Source organism: Nestor notabilis, unplaced genomic scaffold, assembly GCF_000696875.1.
Source record: "Nestor notabilis isolate BGI_N333 unplaced genomic scaffold, ASM69687v1 scaffold3163, whole genome shotgun sequence".
In the NCBI taxonomy this organism is placed as follows: domain Eukaryota; kingdom Metazoa; phylum Chordata; class Aves; order Psittaciformes; family Psittacidae; genus Nestor; species Nestor notabilis.
The window spans coordinates 40,302-59,496 of NW_009921348.1; the positions used below are offsets into that span (position 1 = coordinate 40,302).

General features: G+C 43.1%; 1 protein-coding gene across 1 annotated transcript in view; it reads right to left on the reverse strand.

Moving 5' to 3' along the window:
- Window positions 1–19,195, reverse strand: part of SH3BP5 (SH3-domain binding protein 5 (BTK-associated)) — a 50,514-nt gene that overhangs the window by 5,760 nt on the left and 25,559 nt on the right. Inside the window, exons 3-4 of the mRNA XM_010011101.1 lie at window positions 12,111–12,275; window positions 2,576–2,706 (exon numbers count right to left, since the gene is read on the reverse strand). Coding sequence (XP_010009403.1) covers window positions 2,576–2,706; window positions 12,111–12,134 — 155 coding nt within the window. The 5' untranslated portion in view covers window positions 12,135–12,275. The remainder of the gene's footprint in view (window positions 1–2,575; window positions 2,707–12,110; window positions 12,276–19,195) is intronic.

Below are 19,195 nucleotides of genomic sequence, written 5' to 3' on the forward strand. Positions count from 1 at the left end.
GAGGCCCAAAAGCCAGTACCATCTGAAATAACACTGGGCAGCACAGAAGCTGATTTTCTGGTACCCTCCTCACCTCTCAGAAGCTCTCCTGGAAAGCATGTGAGAGAGAAACAGAGGCTTTATATGAAACAGAATGTTAACCACCCTTGTATTTCTACTCTGATAGCAAGCCTCTTCTGAGCTGTAAGTCTTACTGCAGCTACATTTTGGATTGTGCACCAGACCTCAGGAGTGTAAAACTGAGCTTCTGATCCTACATGCTTTGAAAGTTTGAATTCACTACAGCCATACACAAAGTAACCGAGTTGCATTTCCCTGAGACTGGGTTATTTTGCAGCTTCTGTGTTTTCAACTGACCCCCTTATCATCACTAGGAGCCCACAGCCAAGTGTGTGATGTTTCCACTAACACTGATCCAGTCAAACTGCACCTCTGCCTTCCCTCACTGGGACACAACCCTGCAACGATCTTTACAGATGGACCTGCCAGGCATGGTGAAAAAATCACAGTTGGGAGTCTGGATGCAACAGTTAAAGGACTCCTACAGCCATATCCCAGAGCAATGGGAGTCAAAAGGGGAAACAGTGCAACCCACTCACCTCAAATGACCCAATCACCTCCCTTCCTTACCCTGGTGCCAACTGGGAGGGAACACCCAGGCTTTGACCCGAACATCCCATCAACTTCCACAAGCCTGGGGGAAAAGTCTTTGCATGGCAAATCATCTAAACAACTTTCCTTCAGGCTGGCCCAGTCTTACTTTCAAATAATAATGCTTTAAGCATTATTATTTAAGCATAGAATGAGATGCAAATAATTTTTTGCACGGAAGAGAGCAACTCATTCTGCATGTCTACCCACGAGTTTATGGAGGGAGAGGATGGACAATATGAGCCTGGAAAGCCCAACAGTTAGAGCTAACCCTCCCACACCACCCAGGGAGAAGGACAGAGCAGTTTGCTGGTGTTAAATCCTTCCCAAAAATCAGCTAGTAGCCAGCTGTGTCCTACAATACAGGCAGCCACAAATTCAGTGGCCTCATTTCCCAGTTTTATGCAGCCATTTGGCAGCATTGATGTTTTCAGCTCAGTTTCTATTTTCCTTTACATGAAAATTGCAATGCTGACAGACGATTGACCTCTCCAACATCCCTGTGCAGTATGACTTCAAACACATCCACAAGCCTGTTTGTGCTATCAGGCATCTTCTGCTTTAAAACTAGGTTAGAATTGGCATTTCTGTATACTCCTTATTAAAGGATCTCCAGAATACTCTGTGCAGGTGTTTTTTGTCAGTCCTGCTGCAAGACAAAAGAGTATGTTGGGATCCTTCCACACAAGTGAAAGCCAGCTCATCCTGAGGAGAATGACACAAGACAACACTCCCATGAGGGTAGTTCCAGCAAGGAAATGAAGGTTCAGAAAGCAGATCATAAGAGAGGCAGCTGAGGCATCAGGCTCAGCCCCATCACTGTTAGAAGAAAGCATGAAGGACCCCACTGACAACTTACCTCAGTCTTTATTTTAAATCTTATTGCAAGGAAGGAACTCTTAGCAGCCAAACTACTTGTCAGATATTGCTCTTATCCAGAGGAACCTGTCATTTAGTGATCTGGTGATGTTTTTCACAGTCCCTGTGCAGTGCTAGACAAACAGTATGCAGCTCATTCTTGGAGGCCATGCTGCTGCACTGTTTCAACAAACATGCTTGAATCTGCCTTAAGAAGCGCTAATCCTTTCTTGAATTGAGCAAACACCAATCAAAATAGATTTTTAGTTGACCGATTTCTCAAAAAAAATCATTTTTAGATGGAGGGATTAAAAGCTAAATACAGCGAGCAGATTGTTTAGACAAGCTACAGTCTGGAAATACAGAGAAAATGACTGTGAAATATAAAGAGAATTAAGAACTGGTTGTAAACCAGGGCTAAATTTTAAACAGGTTCTGAGCAAGAAGCAGACATATCAAATGCAGACACATTTATTAATGACACACACTGCTTAGCTATGCTCTCTGAAATGCATTTCCTTCCCCAAGCACAGCTCTCGCACAGCTTTGCCACGGCAGCATTAGGAAGTAAACAAGTCTGATGTGCAGCACACTGCACTGATGCAGTCTCGCGCTTCTCAGGGTTCTGTCACTTGCTTTATCGCTCTGCTAACTAAAAAGAACTAAACTGCAAACAGTCCTAAGCTGCAAAACATCTACAGACAGAGCTCTGCAGATTTATAGGCAGCATCTACATGAATCTCACGAGCCTGTTTCTCAAGTCCCAGTCCACCAAAGGGTTCGATCCTCTAGAACAAGATCAAGGATATGCCCAGAAAAGGTTTCTTATCACACTTAGGTCGTCAGTATACCGCCACATCAGGTGCTTCACAAGGCACTCAGAAGGACAACAAATGTAAGAACAAATGCCAGTACCTGTTGTGCTGTGAGGCTGTTGCATGCAGATAGGAGCCCAAAGAAGAGGTACGAAGGGCAACACACTTTCACAGGTTAGAAAAACCCACAGAATTGGTATCTCCCCCAGACAGATTTCCCCACTGAAGTCATCTCCAAATGTAAAACTTACTTTGATTTATTGATGGCTCTTTTCAGCTTCTTCTCCAGTTGTTTCATCCTTCCCATGGCGGCATTGTATTTGGCTGCAGTCTCCTTGTGAATCAACTCACTTCTCGTTTTGGTCTGTTCTGCCTCCATGACCTTCAACAGGATAAAGAACAGGTTGAGTGGCAAGACACAACAATCCATTTCTTATTATTTCAATAAACAGCATCTTCATAATCTCTCCAATCGGCTCATGCCAGGAAAGTGAGGGTGTAGAAAAAAATGTACTTTCAATGAACCTACTTAAAAGTCTTTCCTGAAAGGAGCAGCAACACGTCAGATTTGCAGACACTGCATTAATTATGACAAAGGTGTTGCAGCTTCTTGCACTACTTCTCTTACAGGAAGTTGAGAGGTGTCTCAAATTTTGCGATCATCCATTTCTTAACCCAGTTAAGGGAGCAGAGCAGTGCCAGCAGAAGTCACCCATTGACCAGCACCCTGCTTCTCTCATGGGAGCCTGCCCTTCCCAGCAGAGAGCCAGCGGTCTGCTCAGCCCCCAGCCGCAGTCCCACCGCTCTGGGAAGGGCTGAAATCCAACGACAGCCGTGGGAGGGCTGAATCACCAGTTGCCAGAAAAAAGCGTGTCCAGTGGCTGACGACTGGCAGAACAACAGGAAGGTTTTCTCTCAAAACAGCCTCAAATCATGGTTTCAACACCGAACATGCAGAGGTTCAAGCCCTCAGCTGACACCCCCATAATGCAGATGGGGGAACACTGCCCACTGTCAGGCAGGCAGATGCTTAATGCGCCGCTGTCCCAGGCCCAGAACATTAGCCACTCTCCATATACAGCCCAGGCCTTGCCCAGCCAGCTGGGCTGCAGCCCTGCAGACAAATTCTTCCAGCAATCATTTCTTCAAAGCTTTATAAACAAAGGCTCCTTGCTGTGGCATTTTGCAGCAATGAGGAGCCTGCAGAAGTAACAGGAAAGTAAATGTCCCTCCATTACTTGCTCTGCTGGTATCCCATAGTCAAACTTTACCAGTAATTTTATCCAGGGTACTTGTATCGTGCAAATTTGAGGTGTCAGAGATGTAAGCCTGCAGATCTGTTTTCTTTAATGCACCAGCCATCAAGATTCAGACAGGGAGGTAACTGATTTGTTTAAAGTAAGAAAAGTGGTGACACAGAATCACAGATCCACAAAATCGTCTGTGTTGGAAGGGACCTTAAAGATCACCCAGTTCCAACCCCCTGCCACGGGCAGGGACACCTCACACTAGAGCAGGTTGCTCCAAGCCCCTGTGTCCAACCTGGCCTTGAACACTGCCAGGGATGGGGCAGCCACAGCTTCTCTGGGCACCCTGTGCCAGCGCCTCAGCACCCTCACAGGGAAGGGTTTCTGCCTAAGAGCTCATCTCAGTCTCCCCTCCGGCAGGTTAAAGCCATGACTGCAATCTGTGTAATTTCTTTCATGATGAAAATAAAGAACATTGCCTTGATTATTTTGGATGCGAAAACAAACCAACTAGGAGGCCCCTCTTCAATCTCAAAACACGATGCTATTCTTTTTGATATTTTTATGATCTTCCTAGAATCCACAGGAAGCAAGAGATTTGGCCAGTATAGTATGAACATTTTTATTTCATTCTTGAGTGATGGTTCAGTGGTTGTAGGTTTTGCTGGAGAACTGATTAGAATTTAGTATCATACAGATACAATTAATAGAAGCATGATTCAAGTAGGCCCCACAGGAGCCTTCATCAGTAGATCAAGTGTTTACACAAAAATATGATGCAAGGTAAACAGTATTAAAACAACAAACAAATAAATTTCCAAAATCACAGAGAGAGAAGGACATAAATCAGACATTATTGAACATAAGGTGACTTAATGATTTTGTTATAGGGGTGGAATGTACATCTCCATTGGTCTGGCAATGAGGAGAAAGCAGGCAGTCTTCAGGCTTGCTCTCTTGTAGCCATGAAGACATCCATACAAAAAATGCCAGGACTTCATTTTAACCAGTCCTGGATTTCAAAGTGTCTCAGCTGTGGCCAGGTACTTCACAACTTCAAGCACAATTTGCTCCAACTGGCTCACATCACGAGAACATGCATCTGAGCTCTCAGATCCAGAGAGAATATTCAAATTTCCTCATTTTAGATAGCCTCACCCACAAAGCTCTAATTTCTTGTTAAGTGTTCCAGCTGTCAGGCTGAACTGAACAGGGAAAAGAGCACAGTTAGTTTTGACTTGCTTGGAGCGCAGCTCCTCTCAGGAAAACTGTCATGTTGTCCTTTCTGATTCCTACATGAAAGCATGAAACTGCTACACGTTACCAGATTGATAACAGGCTCTCTCCTGCATCCTGAACTGCATCAGCATCAACTAGAAGCTCTTGCTGCCACAACTTGAGGCCACATTTTACTCATCTGCACACACCACTTATTAAACAAAGAAGCTGCTACAGGACTATGAGGAAGAAAGGTTTCCAAAGGCTCTTTTGATCAGCTATAAAATAATATACTCATCTCCAAGATCCTTCAACTATTTTATAAATAAGGCACCCAGGAGGGGAAAGGAGGGGAGGAAGGAAGACAGATGATAGAAAGAAATCTGTCAGATTGGTAACAGGCTCTCTCCTGCATCCTGAAAACACGCTGCAGCTTCTTATCTTGAGCAGCTGTTTGAAAACTAGCTTGATGCATTGACCTTCCTTAGTGAAATATGTCAGACAAGGCTGGTTTTAGCGTGGAAGTGTCTTAAATTAAAATGCCATCTCCAAAGACTGCACAAAAGCTAGTTCACCTTCCTTGTAGTGTGGCAAGGAAACTGCAATTTTAAAATGCTGGAAGCTACAAAATGATGGAGCAGTTGGAATTTGCCAGTACTCAATTAAATGTCAATCCCTTACATCAATTCCTGGGGCAAAATTAACACCCACTTTGATGTGTGGGATGAACCACATAAGTACTACCAGCATAAGGGTCATAAAGCCAGGTTAGGCATCCTTTATCGTCTTGATTTTGCACATCTTTCATCTTGAACATTGCAGAAATGCTGAACCCTGCAGAACTGGGATTTGAGGGTGACAGATTGTAAACAACTCAAAGTATCTGACAAAATATGGCACTTCCAGCCAGCCACACATACCCATGTTCAGTACCCTTTCCAAAACGAAAGATTGCGTACTTCATCCTTTTGACAAATCAGTGATGTAAGGAAAAACATCTTCTCCCACTCCCTTGTTTTCCTATGGACATTCTGTCATCACACTCACATCACCCACACAAGTCTGTGGAGAGGCCAGAGACAACCTGTCTCCTTTCCCTTTCCCCCAGGACAGCTGCTCAAGATGCATGCCTAAGGCTGAGGACAATACCTGGAAGATCGTGAGGTATCTGTGGAGATCCATCACCTGCCAAGATGCATTTCATTCAGACAAGAAAAAATAAAAAGACCATCCACCCCTCACAAAAGCCAAAGGCCTTTAAGTAGAGAAGCTGTCCATCAGGGCAGGTGGACAGAAACAGACAATAACCATGCTGCCACCTCTACATCTGGGAGGTTCATTGGAAGACTAGCTAGGGAAACCCTTTACCTATTAAAAAGGTCTTACTTAGAAGATGACTGACATAGCTTGTGTGAGAGAAGTACTTTTAATCAGACCTAATGATACAGTTGGGGACTTATAAACAAGCTTTTGGTCACAGTTACCGAGTAAGCTGTTTTGTCTAATAAAAGTCAATGTGCTTCTACCACCAACCTTGCTGTGTTGATGCTCCTAAGCCATCACAGATGCAACAGCATTGCTTTGAAAAAGGCAGAGATATAAGTGAGGATGACACCTCTTCAGATTAAGACAGCTCAAGACACACCTCTCCTCATTACATAGTACCTGCCATTCATACCCTTGGGGCAAGCAAGGGACTACTCTTAAGACAAAAACATCCAAAGCAGGTAAACTTCTAGGATGCCCACACTTTCACCACACATTTCTGTAGCTCTGTCCTTAATTTCTAGATTGAGTTCTGCCTGAAACAGGTATTCTCCCAAAGTAGCACAGGCTACAAAAACCCAACACAGGTATCAATCGATTCCTCTTCTCTCCTTCCTACCCTCTGTTTCCAACCCAGATGTCTGGGAAAGGAAGGTTAGTGTAGCATATGTATTTTTAGTGAGTAAGTCTGAAAATGTACCAGTGAAATTAAGCAAAGCTGACCATCTGAGCCAGATTCTGCACAACTGGTTTGGGTTTGGTTTTTTTTTTTTTCCAAAAGGTATAAATTGATGGCTCTTCTAGGGGAAGAATTATAAATAGAAGATGTAAGAAGCAATGCAAAATTAGTGAACCAGAAGGACAGAATCAACAATACAAGAGATTGCATTTAACCCCTGCATTTCCAGGGTAAAGGGTCAGAGAGATCAGGATAGGGAGGGATGCAGGTATTTTTGTTGTTTCTTTCACAGACTTTTCTTTTCCCCCCTCCCCCCAGCCTTTTTCTCCAAGAATTGCTATCTGAAGGAAGTATCTCTTCTCCCTACACCACAAAAGCACCCACGCATTGTACAATGACAGATGGTGTTAATATCAAAGGGAGCGTCACAAGCCAAATTAAACCTAGAGGGAGCATGCCTCCTCCCTCTTCACTCTCTCCTCATCCGTTCCTTTTTAACATTTCTCATGAACAAGAGCCAAAACATTTCTTCTCCCTGCCAGAATTTATGAATCAAACATATCTCAGGAAATACTGTAAAAGCAGATTGCATCAGCAATTAGAAATTAGCAATTTCTCTTGAAATTCATAGCTGATCTTCCTTTCTGCTCCCGCATGTCTGAAGCTTGAGGTAACACATCTGTCAGCACTTTCCTTTTGTACACATGTATGAGTGATTTTCAACAAGAATACAAATGTGAAGATCTCTGTCCTTCATCCCTCTGAAATTCTCCACCCTTTGGCCTTTCTACAGGCCTGTTCTCTGCATCCCAAACTGCAGCATTATAATTCAAGGTACTTGCAGACAGGAACACACTTCCCAAAAACATTTTCTCCACATTTTAAAGGCAAACTGCAGTTACCAAAAACCTGGTAGGCCAGTGGCTAAAAAACAGTAGTTGTCTTCTCCAGGCAGCTTAAGAGCTCATCAAACCTGTTTACATGGCGACATTTCCATTATAATCAACAGAGAATTCATCTTATGATGAACTTGCCCCTCTGGCCATGTGAATTGTTCTCCAGACACCATCAACTTATTGAACAGACCTCCTTTGATTATAATGAAAGTTTAGGCAAGTAACTGGAACATACAAAATCAAATCCTGGACACATGAAGCTGGTGAGCTAAATGCCAGCCTATATGTCATTACACTTACCTGAGATCTGTAGAGAAATGGATATCTAGGGAGAAAGGCACAGGAACATACCCAAAAATACACATCAAGTTAAGAGTAGGAGCAGGTAAAGCAGCTGCCTGACTCGCAGGATCACATCACAGTCCTGTGCTTCACTATGTCAACACATATCTCAAGCACAGACATTTACAGGGTTTACTTGCATCTTGGCAGGCAGGCCAGCTCCTATTTAGGCACCCAGCCTCCCTTGGAAACATAGCTCAAACTACAAGGTGAAAAAATTGGTGAGTGGTGACCTGTTCTCACTATAACCTATTCATGCTGGTCCTGTCTGCTCTGCAAATAAAAACACCTTCCAAATGTTACACTTCCAGCCCACCTGGGATAAGCAAAGTTTCAGTAACCCCCATTTCTCACCAGTTTAAGTATATGATTTTCTGTATCAGTGGCTACAAAAGCCTTGTTTACAGTAACCCATTAGACTGTCATGTTAAAAATAGTCTTAATAGCTTTTCAGTCTATGAAGAAATCCAAAAGCAATTACAACATGCAGCCCTTATCTCCGCTTCCTCCTAGTGGGGGTCTGCAAACAGTATTTCCCATTTGATACTCTGGAACCCAAGTCTTTGTCCAGATCCATTGGATCAAGTGCAAAAGTAACCTGGTAGTATTTCCATATGTGCCTGTATATATCTGTCTCTATCTATACATATATAAAATTCAGTGTTTCATTTGTTCTCTTGCCTACCATTTTCCTTTATTCACTCTGCTTGCATAAACCATAAACTCAAGCTGCTACAGGGCTTGGGTTTTGTTCCAAATTTCAGATTAATTCAAGAGTCTGCAACCTCTGCCTAAGAACAGCAAATAAAACAACTTTACTCTGGCTTGACAATCCTATAATAGAGAAACAAATTAATGAGTAGCCCACTTTTAACATTTGGCACAGAAGTGCTTTCCTGTTCTCAGTGCATTGCTGTAGAAGATGATTCTCTGCCCAATACAACTGTCATTTATAAATACATGCAAAAAAGCTAGCAAAAACAAACAACTAGAGCACAAAAACTTTCTCCAACAATGATTTTATATGTAGAAATAGAGGAATTCTATTTCTTAACCCTCAAAAACAGTTTTTTCCAGTAGTGATTTCTAGTGTAATTAATATTTAACAATCCAAGTTAACAACAACACTGTGGCAGTCAAGGAGAACTTTTGTTCTAGGAGAACTTATCCTTCAATCTGTTCTCGCTCATAGCTTGGTAGGGAGTGATGATGTTTTCTGCTCCTTAAGACCCCAATTATTCTGCTTACGTCACTGGATACTAAACACTTCACTAATTGCATGCATTGAAACCAAGAAAGTATTCACTCTGCTCCTAAAGAAGATACAGAACTCAGGCACTCCAAACAAACTAATGCTGGGTCTGTTCAGTCAGGACTTCCAACAGCATTTTCACCCTCCTTGGCTCTGGCCCTAGCCTTAAGACCTCCAGCGTGGCCAATGGAAAACACAAACCAAGCTTCCATGCAAGTCTTCCAAAATTGTCTGTACCCTGGCGAGGTACAGATCAGTGCTTTCTGGGAACTGACCTTACCCAGACTATTTTAAGCACCAGGAAGAACCGGGAAACACACTTTGCATTCAAGGAGCCACCAGCTGCTCTATACAATCCAACCATTTGAACTCTCAAAATCACTTGCATTTCTCTCCTTACACAACCCAACAGAAAATTTTTGTTATGCTAGCTAGAGAGAGGCAGCTGACAAGTGGTTGCTATCACTCCCCACCTGATCTCAGCATTTTATCAGTCAGGAGCTCTAAGCAACTCCTTAAATGCTTCTAGTTTTCTCACCTGTCTATTCCGAGAATCAAAAATTGTGTATGCATATATAGACTTTGCTCTCATTGAACAGGGACACCAACAATGCACTGCTGTAAACTACACAGAGAGCAGGACTTTCAAATACTGGGATATACACTTAGCAAAAGCCACCTGGTTAGTCAACACCAGGGGATCTGCCAACAGGGCTGGCGTGGCCAAATCAGAATGTTTATGTACCATAGAGGGTGATAAAGTTCCCATGGTGCACATAAAGAATCTGCTGGGGAAAACAGTCTGGGTCATTCCTGCCTCGGGCAAAGGCAAACCCACTTGTGAGACTGATTTTGCTCAAGGACCTGGGTGCACTTGGTACGTAATGTGGGAGGATGGGGAAGTCTGGTGTGTACCTCAAGGGGATTTAATTTTGGGGAAAAAAAAAAAATGAACTCGATTATATGCTGTTGCCTGCTATATAACAGTCATGCAGCAGCTAAATGCCCATCTCAACGACTCCAGACTTTGCAAAGAAGCTATGTGCTGTCATGGTCATCATCAGAGAATAAAGCTATGGGAAAAGCCAGCAGCAGCAGCGGGAGTCTCCCAGAACTGTCCTCAGGTCACCATCGACCGACCCTTGACTTCTCTCTGATCATCACCCCAAAGAATGAACTTTGAGACCAGATGAGCTCAGCAATGACCAGATGAGTTCAGTGGTGTCATCAGCAGGCAACAATCCAACGCTACACACCATTTCTCCTGCCCTGAAAGACTGTTACAACAGATGGAGCCTGACATAATGGATTGAATGAATTCAGCAAACTTTATAGGGATGGTCCATGGACTAAGGAATGATATCTGTCTGTGTGTATATTACACATATACATATATAAAGACAAAAAAGCAATGGGCATATTGAAAAATGTAGGATCTGAGCATGATGTAAATGGTATGGAATAAGGGGTGGATACTGTCCTGGGTTCAGCTGTAATAGTTGTATTTTTTCTTCCTAGTAGCTGGTGCAGTGCTGTGTTTTCAAGTTTAGTCTGAGAACAATGCTGGTAACACACTTGTGCTTACCATTGCTTTCCATTTCCCTTATTTTTATATTTTCTCCCGTTATTTCCCTTATCTTTAGTAGTAATAGTAGTATTACGTTGTACTTTAGTTATTGGACTGTTCTTATCTCAACCAGTGGATTTTACATTCTTTCAATTCTCCTCCCCATCCCACCTGGGGAGGGAGAAGGGGGGGGGGGGCGCGGTGAGCGAGCGGCTGTGTGGTGCTGAGTTACAGGCTGGGTTTAAACCATAACAAACAGGGATCCCAACAAGGGATAATGGCAGCTGCTGGTGACCTGGCACAGACACACTAAGGTGGAGCTCCCTTCAGAAAAACCTAATGATAACAGGGACAGTAACACAAACAATATCCTGGAGTTTGTTTGCTCTTTGTAAGATATTCCAGGTTTTCCATCTCTCCCCTGCACACAACCAACATCCTTTTTGTTCCTCGTTTCTTCATCAGGCAGCTGGTTTTTACAATTCACTCTGAAATAGAAGCTTTCTTATGACTGAGAAGCTTCTGCAACAGAACAGAGCTACTGCACTGAGGACTGTGAGACAATACAAACATTGTTTGGCATGCTAGCATATTTGGAATAGCAAGTTCAGCCTCACTGGCATATTAAGGGAAATCTCTGACAGAACAAAGGTTTTTAACTTCGATTTTTGATTCTTTCATGTTAAAAAAAAATAAATTCTGCCTTTTTTTTTTTTAATGAATACCGCCTTTCATCGTTTGATGGTGCACCTTTTCTGTAGACTTAAAGAGACTTTATAAAGGAGGTAAATTTGGAAGGTACTTAGGATAGAGCAGTGTGCAAGCTTAAAATTCAGCACACGTTTTGAGTAATTCTACATTCAAACACGTTTCTGAAGCAAAGTGCCTTGTTCAACTTACTCCATACTAAGAACATGTTATACTGAAATTGGAGCATGTCCCTGTTTTTCCAGAGTAAGTTTCCATAACACGTGCACTCAGGAATAGGCATTCCCACGCAATTAGCCTGGCATAACTTCAAATGCAGGTATGCCTTAAGATACTGTTTATCCCTACTATAGACATGGTATTTTTTTTTCTTTAGAGAGCTACTTCACTAGCTATTAGCACTGCCAGACAGGGAACTATAGATGTCTCAGTAGCAGCCCAAAGCACAAATCATTTAACCTTAGGCTTCATAATTTTCCGTAGCTTAATTTCCTACAAAAGCATTTATCTAGACCAACAGAAAAAAATTGGTCTTTCAGAAACTACGCCTCATACACCACAGGAGAACACAAAATATGGAAAAGACAGATGCTGGGGCAAGTTTGTATTACCCTCTGGGTAGCATGGTTGAGCATCTCTTGCCAGGCAGAGTCAAACTGACGTTTGTCATCTTCCAGCAGCCTCTGCTCTGCAAGTGAAATGGTCTCTTTTGCAGCACGCAGCACTTCAGTGGCCCTCTGAAAATCCTGAGTTGCCCTCTGAGCTTCCAGCTGTGCCTAAAAAAAACCGAGAAGTTGGGATGAGAGACAAAGGAACGTTCTCAGTCACGTGTAGAAGATCCACCACACTAATCCCAGGACTTTAAAACCATCATGCCAGTGTTACTGCTTCCCGCACTTCTACTTGGAGGTGACACCTATTTCCTCATTGGAGTAAGCACTGCTAAGACAGCAGTTCTTACCCAAAACAGGTAATATGCAAAGAACTGTCTCACGCTGTCCATAATAAAAAAATCACACAGTTGGTGGCTTACAAATAAGCACCTAGTTGAAAGATAAATACCTTATGAGGTAGGTTTAATCACTGAGAAACAAAACAAAACGCAATAGCAAGCTTGTGGCATGTCAAGAATACATTGAGAATGGCACTCCCTGAATTTAGTCAGGGTGGATTTTTATCTGGTGTACCATTAATCATGCTGAGGAAACATTCTGGAAGTATTACATGGCTGTAAAGCTTAAACAAGATTTTTCTGAGAAGGTGGCTGCTAACTGTTAGGACTTTGCTCTCACTGTTTCTACTTTGCTGTCACTGGTTGCAACTGGTGCAGCAAGTCCACAGTACACAGACAGGAAGGGAATCTGCAATGCATGTAAAACACTGATAAAGGCCCTGCTTAGTCCTTTGGAAACTGCTGCTTCTTTTCAGCAAAATAACATGAAGCTTGAGTTTGAAGGAAGCACTGTCAAGAGTCTGCACGGAAGCAGGGGGTGAACAGTGTCTTTTGGTGAACTATATGGTTCTTGCCGTGAGATCAGAGACTTTTCCAAAACAACCTATGACCTTCCCAGCAAAGCAAGCACAGTTTAGAATCGAGGCACTGTGACCTCTTTTATTCCAGATCAAAAAAAAAAAAATTCTCTAAGACACTGCATTTACAGAACACCTTCACCTCTCCTGAAGGTTTTAACACAGCTTTCACAATACCCAAATCCCACTCTGATGAGTCCTCAAGTAAAATGCTCACATCCCATTTTGGAGGCTGAAGCCACATCCATTTTTCACAGCTGAGCACCTCCAGGGTCCCTAATGCAGCAGCAAGCCCTCACCTCACAGCACCAGAAGGGAGAGCAGCCAATAAAGCAGAAATAATGGCAGTCATACTGCAGGTTTCAGTAGTACCATGGTGACAAGAGTCATCACAGAGTTCAGCAGTCTGCAGTGTTGCACCGTAGTACCAGTGACAAGTTTTAAATGCTCAAAATAGGTGACTCTACAAGAAAGACAAAGAATATCCATAAACAAATTACTGGTATTGGCTGGATTTTGGTTGGTTGGTTGGGTTGTTTTTTTTTAGTAAGATAGAGATGCCTTCTCTTTTTATAGCTCTCACTGAATGACTAGCAATTTTAACATCCAGGCTTTCGAAACATGCAGGCTTCACATCGTTTTCCTTCATCAGAAATTTCTAATTTCCAAAGGTTTTGTATTCATTTGCTGTCTCTCAACTATACCAGCACTTTACTGCCCTTTTGAGGTTGTTTAACTCAACAGTAAATACCTTGTTTAACTCAAAAGTAAACTCTTTACCCAAACTTTTCTACATTATATATTTCAGAAGTGTTTATTCAAAGGAGTATTTTGGAGCTATTCTGCAGTGAAACACCACCCTTCAAATGTAAGCTTCAATTAACTGAACATCCAGCACTGTGAAGACAGTTTGTTTACACTTCAATGATTTTTTCTTTTTAAATAAACTGGAATTACCCAGTTTATACCTGTGGGAAATGTCTTTGACCAGACATGGCTGACAGAATGGAATAATGAACAAAGCTTTCATGTCATGATATACAGAGGAGTCATCTTAGGCTGAAACAGGGTAAAGGACTCTGACACACAGAATACTAAACTGAGGAAGATGAAGTCTTATGAATAAAGGAAGAGGGTTTAGTGTGAAAAAATGGTGGTTATTTTGGAAGTGGCTAAAAATGCCTGATACAAAGTGGGAAATAAGTAGAAAAATGGTGCATTTCTCTGCCAAACAGCTGACTACACCTCCTCAACACCAGCTGCATCAAATACCTTCACACTTGAGCCACCACAGTTATTTGTAAAGGTAATGGAAAAAGCCCTTCCCTCCCTGATGCGTGGCAGGGGAGATAGACTCCTAAGTCAAACACAGGTCTCAAAAGGAAATACAGCACACTGAATTTCCCTCACTGGCTCCTGAAGTAGCAGAAAGCTCTTCTTACTTCCTTCCTCCTATCACACAGAGGTGCTTCACCGTGGCAAAAATAGAAGTTATTTGTCAGGGGTCCTTCAGCTACTAGCTAGGGAGGGAAATCAAAGTCATCACAATCAGTGCAGTAATTTCCTTCCAACCAAGTTCCTTGATGCACTTCCTTCTGAGGTGGCTGCTGATGTTTTCCACAGAAGAGAAATTCATCTAACCATGCCAGGCAGCTCACACCATACGACCCTGCTGAAAGCCTTCATGAAGAGCCAGGGCATCAAAGTGTGAATTTCCATGCAGTACTGTACATCCCAAAGCAGCACGGAGCTTTGGGCGAATATTAGTGGATAAGCAGCATCCTGCTGTAAATTCATCATTAACATGGTCCCTTAGAAAGTCTAAGGGAAAACCCCCATACATTGCATCTCTTCACTGCCCCAGTCACCAGCTGCCCGTTTCAATTGTATTAACACGTATTTTAAATACAGAATAAGCCTGACTAAAGAATATTTTAATTTAGCACTAACTAATCTAAACCATGGTACCCACCACACACAGGAAACCCATCTGAGGAACTTTAAACAAGGCTCAACCTAAGCTTCCAACAGTGGACACAGCAAGAAGCCTAAATTTCAAATCTCTGCTGTACGCTCTGAAAATTCACAGCTTTTTGTACTGCAGAACAGTGCTGGGGATGCTGGAAGAGTAGGACTAATTTTCAAGATCGACCCTATGAGGGGGAGCCAGGTCCCAATGACTTCCAGGCAATAATGCCATCAAAGCCTTGTCCCACTGAAGACTTCAGCTCCATGGCTGCTCCACTGCTGGACCAGCCCTGCCCATGCAAGAACCAGCTTAGGGACACAGGAAAACAGACCAGCAAACCCATTCTTAGCAAAGGCAGAACCGCACCAGCAAAAACCAGTAAAACCAGGTCCCAGGGGCAATATGAGCACAGGAGAAGCAGTTTTCTCACCGTAACTGCATCACTACTTGCAAGTTTCTGTTGGCACAAGTACTGGGTTAGGGATCAACACATCTAAGCCAGCAAAAAGTCTTCAGAGCATTAGGAACTGAGTTACTAAATCCCCATGGAAAACAATGTTTAGTTGTAGCTTGCAGTACTAGTAGCTCATCTGACAAAGCCTCTAACGCACAACTGGCTACACAGGAGGAAAATGATCTTTATGGTAAAAAACCCAGAAGCTAAAGTTACAATTCTGTTAGATTTTTACTTGCACCTGTAGGACACTGAGAGATGAAGCTGTTAATAGGCAGGCCTATAACTCTGGCCACGTTCAGCTTCATGCCTCATAGCTGTGTGAGCAAATGGAAAACTAAAACAAAACCACAGTTGAATATTCCCTCCCAGCTCTATTTGTTGAATGCTACTCTGCAATGGCAGTTTGGAAATAACTCTTTTGGAACACAAAGTGCTTTTTTGGTTTAAGTGAGAGTCCAAGTAGCAATTTCACTTCAACAGTTATCTGGAGTCAGTCTACAGTCTTTTATTTTAAGCAACTTACTGAAAGCCTGGGAAAGAAAAAAGCCAAATGCTAGGATAAAGAATGATACATTAGTCATTAAAGAAACAACAACAGGTTTGTGGTTTTGCCAATGTGAAGAAGGATACTCCAACACTTTTTAGTTGGTATAGTTACTCAGTAATTAGCCTTCATTTAAAACTCCCTCCAGCATGTACAAGTTATTCAGCACAATCATGGGCAGACCACTTTCACACTGTCTCAAGCCTGCAGGTCACTCAGTTTGATGGAAGAGAGAGTAGCCATGTTCTTCGTGTGCTTTTAAAACCATAAAGAAAAACAGGAGCTCGCATCTCCATCAAACTTCCTGACATTGTATGCGAGTCTCATAATTTTAGACAGTGGCTATTTCTCTCAAAAGACCATAACTCAAATGACTAGCTGAAAATTAGGTTGTTTTCAAGCACAACCTGGTGTTTGAGTTGAGAGAGGTTTAGCCTGAGGTAGCACACAGGAAAATGTACTAAATGATACTGACAAAAATCTCTGATAGAGGTTGGAGGCAAGTGGGATGTCAACTTTCTGCCTGCCAACCATATCGCTGGTGCTTGATGGAGTCTACCTGATACAGAAGTGAGCATCTCTTTCAAAAATGTCAGAAGGAGCCAGGCCACTGAAACCCCTTATCGAAAATGATGAAGCCTTGACACCTGGAGGGCAAGGGAACCTGTGCTCCTGCTTCCACTGCCACAGTGACCAGGAGCGAATTGTGCCTCATTGCCAATGGTTTTTGCCAGGAAACTCAACTGAATGTCTTCACTACTGCAGACCCTCTACTACTGTAAAATATAAAATGGGACACCTTGAGAAATGCAATTAAGCAGCCACAGAGATCTCAGCTAAGGAGAATCCTACTGTCACAGCAGCCTCTAACACATACCATCCACACAGCACACCAACTCTTCCTGCCACTGTGTTCATCCCTCCCCTGCAGCTCAGCACTCTACAAGCAACCTGCTACAAACAAGTCTCCCGCAACAGTAAATCACTTCCCTACAACAAACAGCATGCCCAAGTCCTGCTCTGCTCACCCAGTCCCCTCCTTTCCACCTCTCCTCCTGGCCAAGAGCTTTCTCTTTGCCACTGTCCACCCAGTGCTTTCTCACCAGCTCATCCGCTGCTCATCTCCCTGGCTCCAATACTCAACAGTCCCAAACTTCCCAGCCAGTTCCCAAAGATGCAGAGGTGACACACAGAGGCAAATGAAGCACTGCAGTATAAAACATGTCAACTTTTAAAATAAACAATGAAGTCAAATTGAAAGGGCACTGGCAGGGTTCATAACTGCAAGCTGTTAATGTATTACTGTAAGGAGCTTAGTCCTGACAAATACCTTTTGAGGAGATAAAAGCTGCACCCTCATGGGCAATCCTCTGCTTAATCTACACAAGGGAGCTGGGCACAGCAGCTGGTTGTGTTGTTAACTGAAGACAGTGATGAAAACAAAATGCTAGGCCATGGCAAGCTAATTGAAGAAAACAAACCAGGCACTTTTAAAAGTGTAGTCATTCCTCTGGAATCCGCAGCAGCATACAGACAGATTTTCAGGCCTGCACAGACACATCTGCCTGTCCACTTTCAAAGCAGAAAATCCTGTACTCTTTAAATAGGAAATACAATTTTCTGTTTAGTCCACGTAGCTTTTATTGCCCCAATCCCCCTTTCTAGTCAGAGCTCTTGCCCAGCTGACGTAATAGAGGATTTTTCTCACCCTACCATACAGAGCTTGAATCTTCTGTATTAACATCAACCAAGACTTCTCTTCTTCATTTCATTTATCTCGGATTTTTGGTTTTGCCTACCCAGTTATATGGGACTGCACAATATCACTGACATGAAAAAACAGTGCAAAGCAGCCAGAGCAGTCCTCCGAGGTTAGCTGACACCTAATGTACCCTGGTGGGCACTGCTCGGCCTCTGACATGTGCTCTGAGCTGTGAGCACATGTGCACACACCTAACAGCCAAGCCAGGCTGCCAGAAATAGAAACAGAGGGTACATTTTGTGGGGCCAAGCCTGCTACAGAATTTCATCCCTCAAGCCAGGGGACCAGGACCGCAAGTGTTGATGAATTTGTGAAAAGGGCATCACTACCACAGCAAGCAAATGTCCAAGTAGAAACAGCAGTCAGCAAAGAACAATTATTTTCAAGTATTTACAAAACTGGCTTCTCATCTATCCAGGTGAACCTACCACATCCCATGCATAATAATGCATCTCTGCATTATTGCCAATAGAAGGCACGAATAATCTGTTTATAAAAATCACTGGAAGCTGGAGCATGATGGAAACACACAGCTGCTGCTCAGAACAAGGCACCGTCACTCCACATGCCGACCCAAGGCTTTTGCTCTAAAAGGCACTTGTTTGTTACTGTGAAACCAACGTCTCTCCCACTCAGTAATCTTTAAAACAGTAGTTTAATTGCTACCAGCAAACACATACTTGCTTACTACCATGCACACAATGATTAACTGTGCTCCAGTCCCACTCTTCAGAAGGAAGCAAGTTTCAGGTATTTCCCTTCTGGCCCCCTCTCATTCTTTTAACAACATCCTACAGTTAATTTGCTGTGCAAAGTACAATATGGAACATGTTTTAAAACAGGAACTTTCCTCCATCAGTCACCCACCAGAGTTGCTGTAGCGTTGCCTGTCTTTGGGGATTACTCTGATCACAGTGACTGCACTGCAGCATCCTGAACTAGCTTCTGGGAGGGATGAGGACAGCAGGATCACAGCTCATTGACCAAGGCACACTTGTCTTGCCCACCACTGCAGTGGATTCAGTAATTCAGAAGCCTACAAGGTGAAGGCAGTTAAGTGCTGGCTGCAGCATTCACAGTAACTAGCTGCTGAATACTACCATTTTAGCACCAGTTTTCTTCAACCTGTTTCAATGCAGCTGGCAGCCAGTGTCAAGAGCAGCAGCCTGGACACCAATACAAGAGCTCACGATGCTCAACATCCGAACAACAATCTTGATACCAGCACAGCTGCACCCCCAGCAAATCTGGGGATAATACTAAGCTAGAGGAGATGATTGAAAAGGAAAATGTAGAACCTCAACCCAGATGGACTTTGTGAAACTCAACAGGGCCAAGAGAAACCTCACAAGGCTCAACAATGAAGAGTGTAGAGTCCTGCACCTGGGATGGAATAATATCATCAGCAGCACAGATGGGACGATCAGCCCTGCT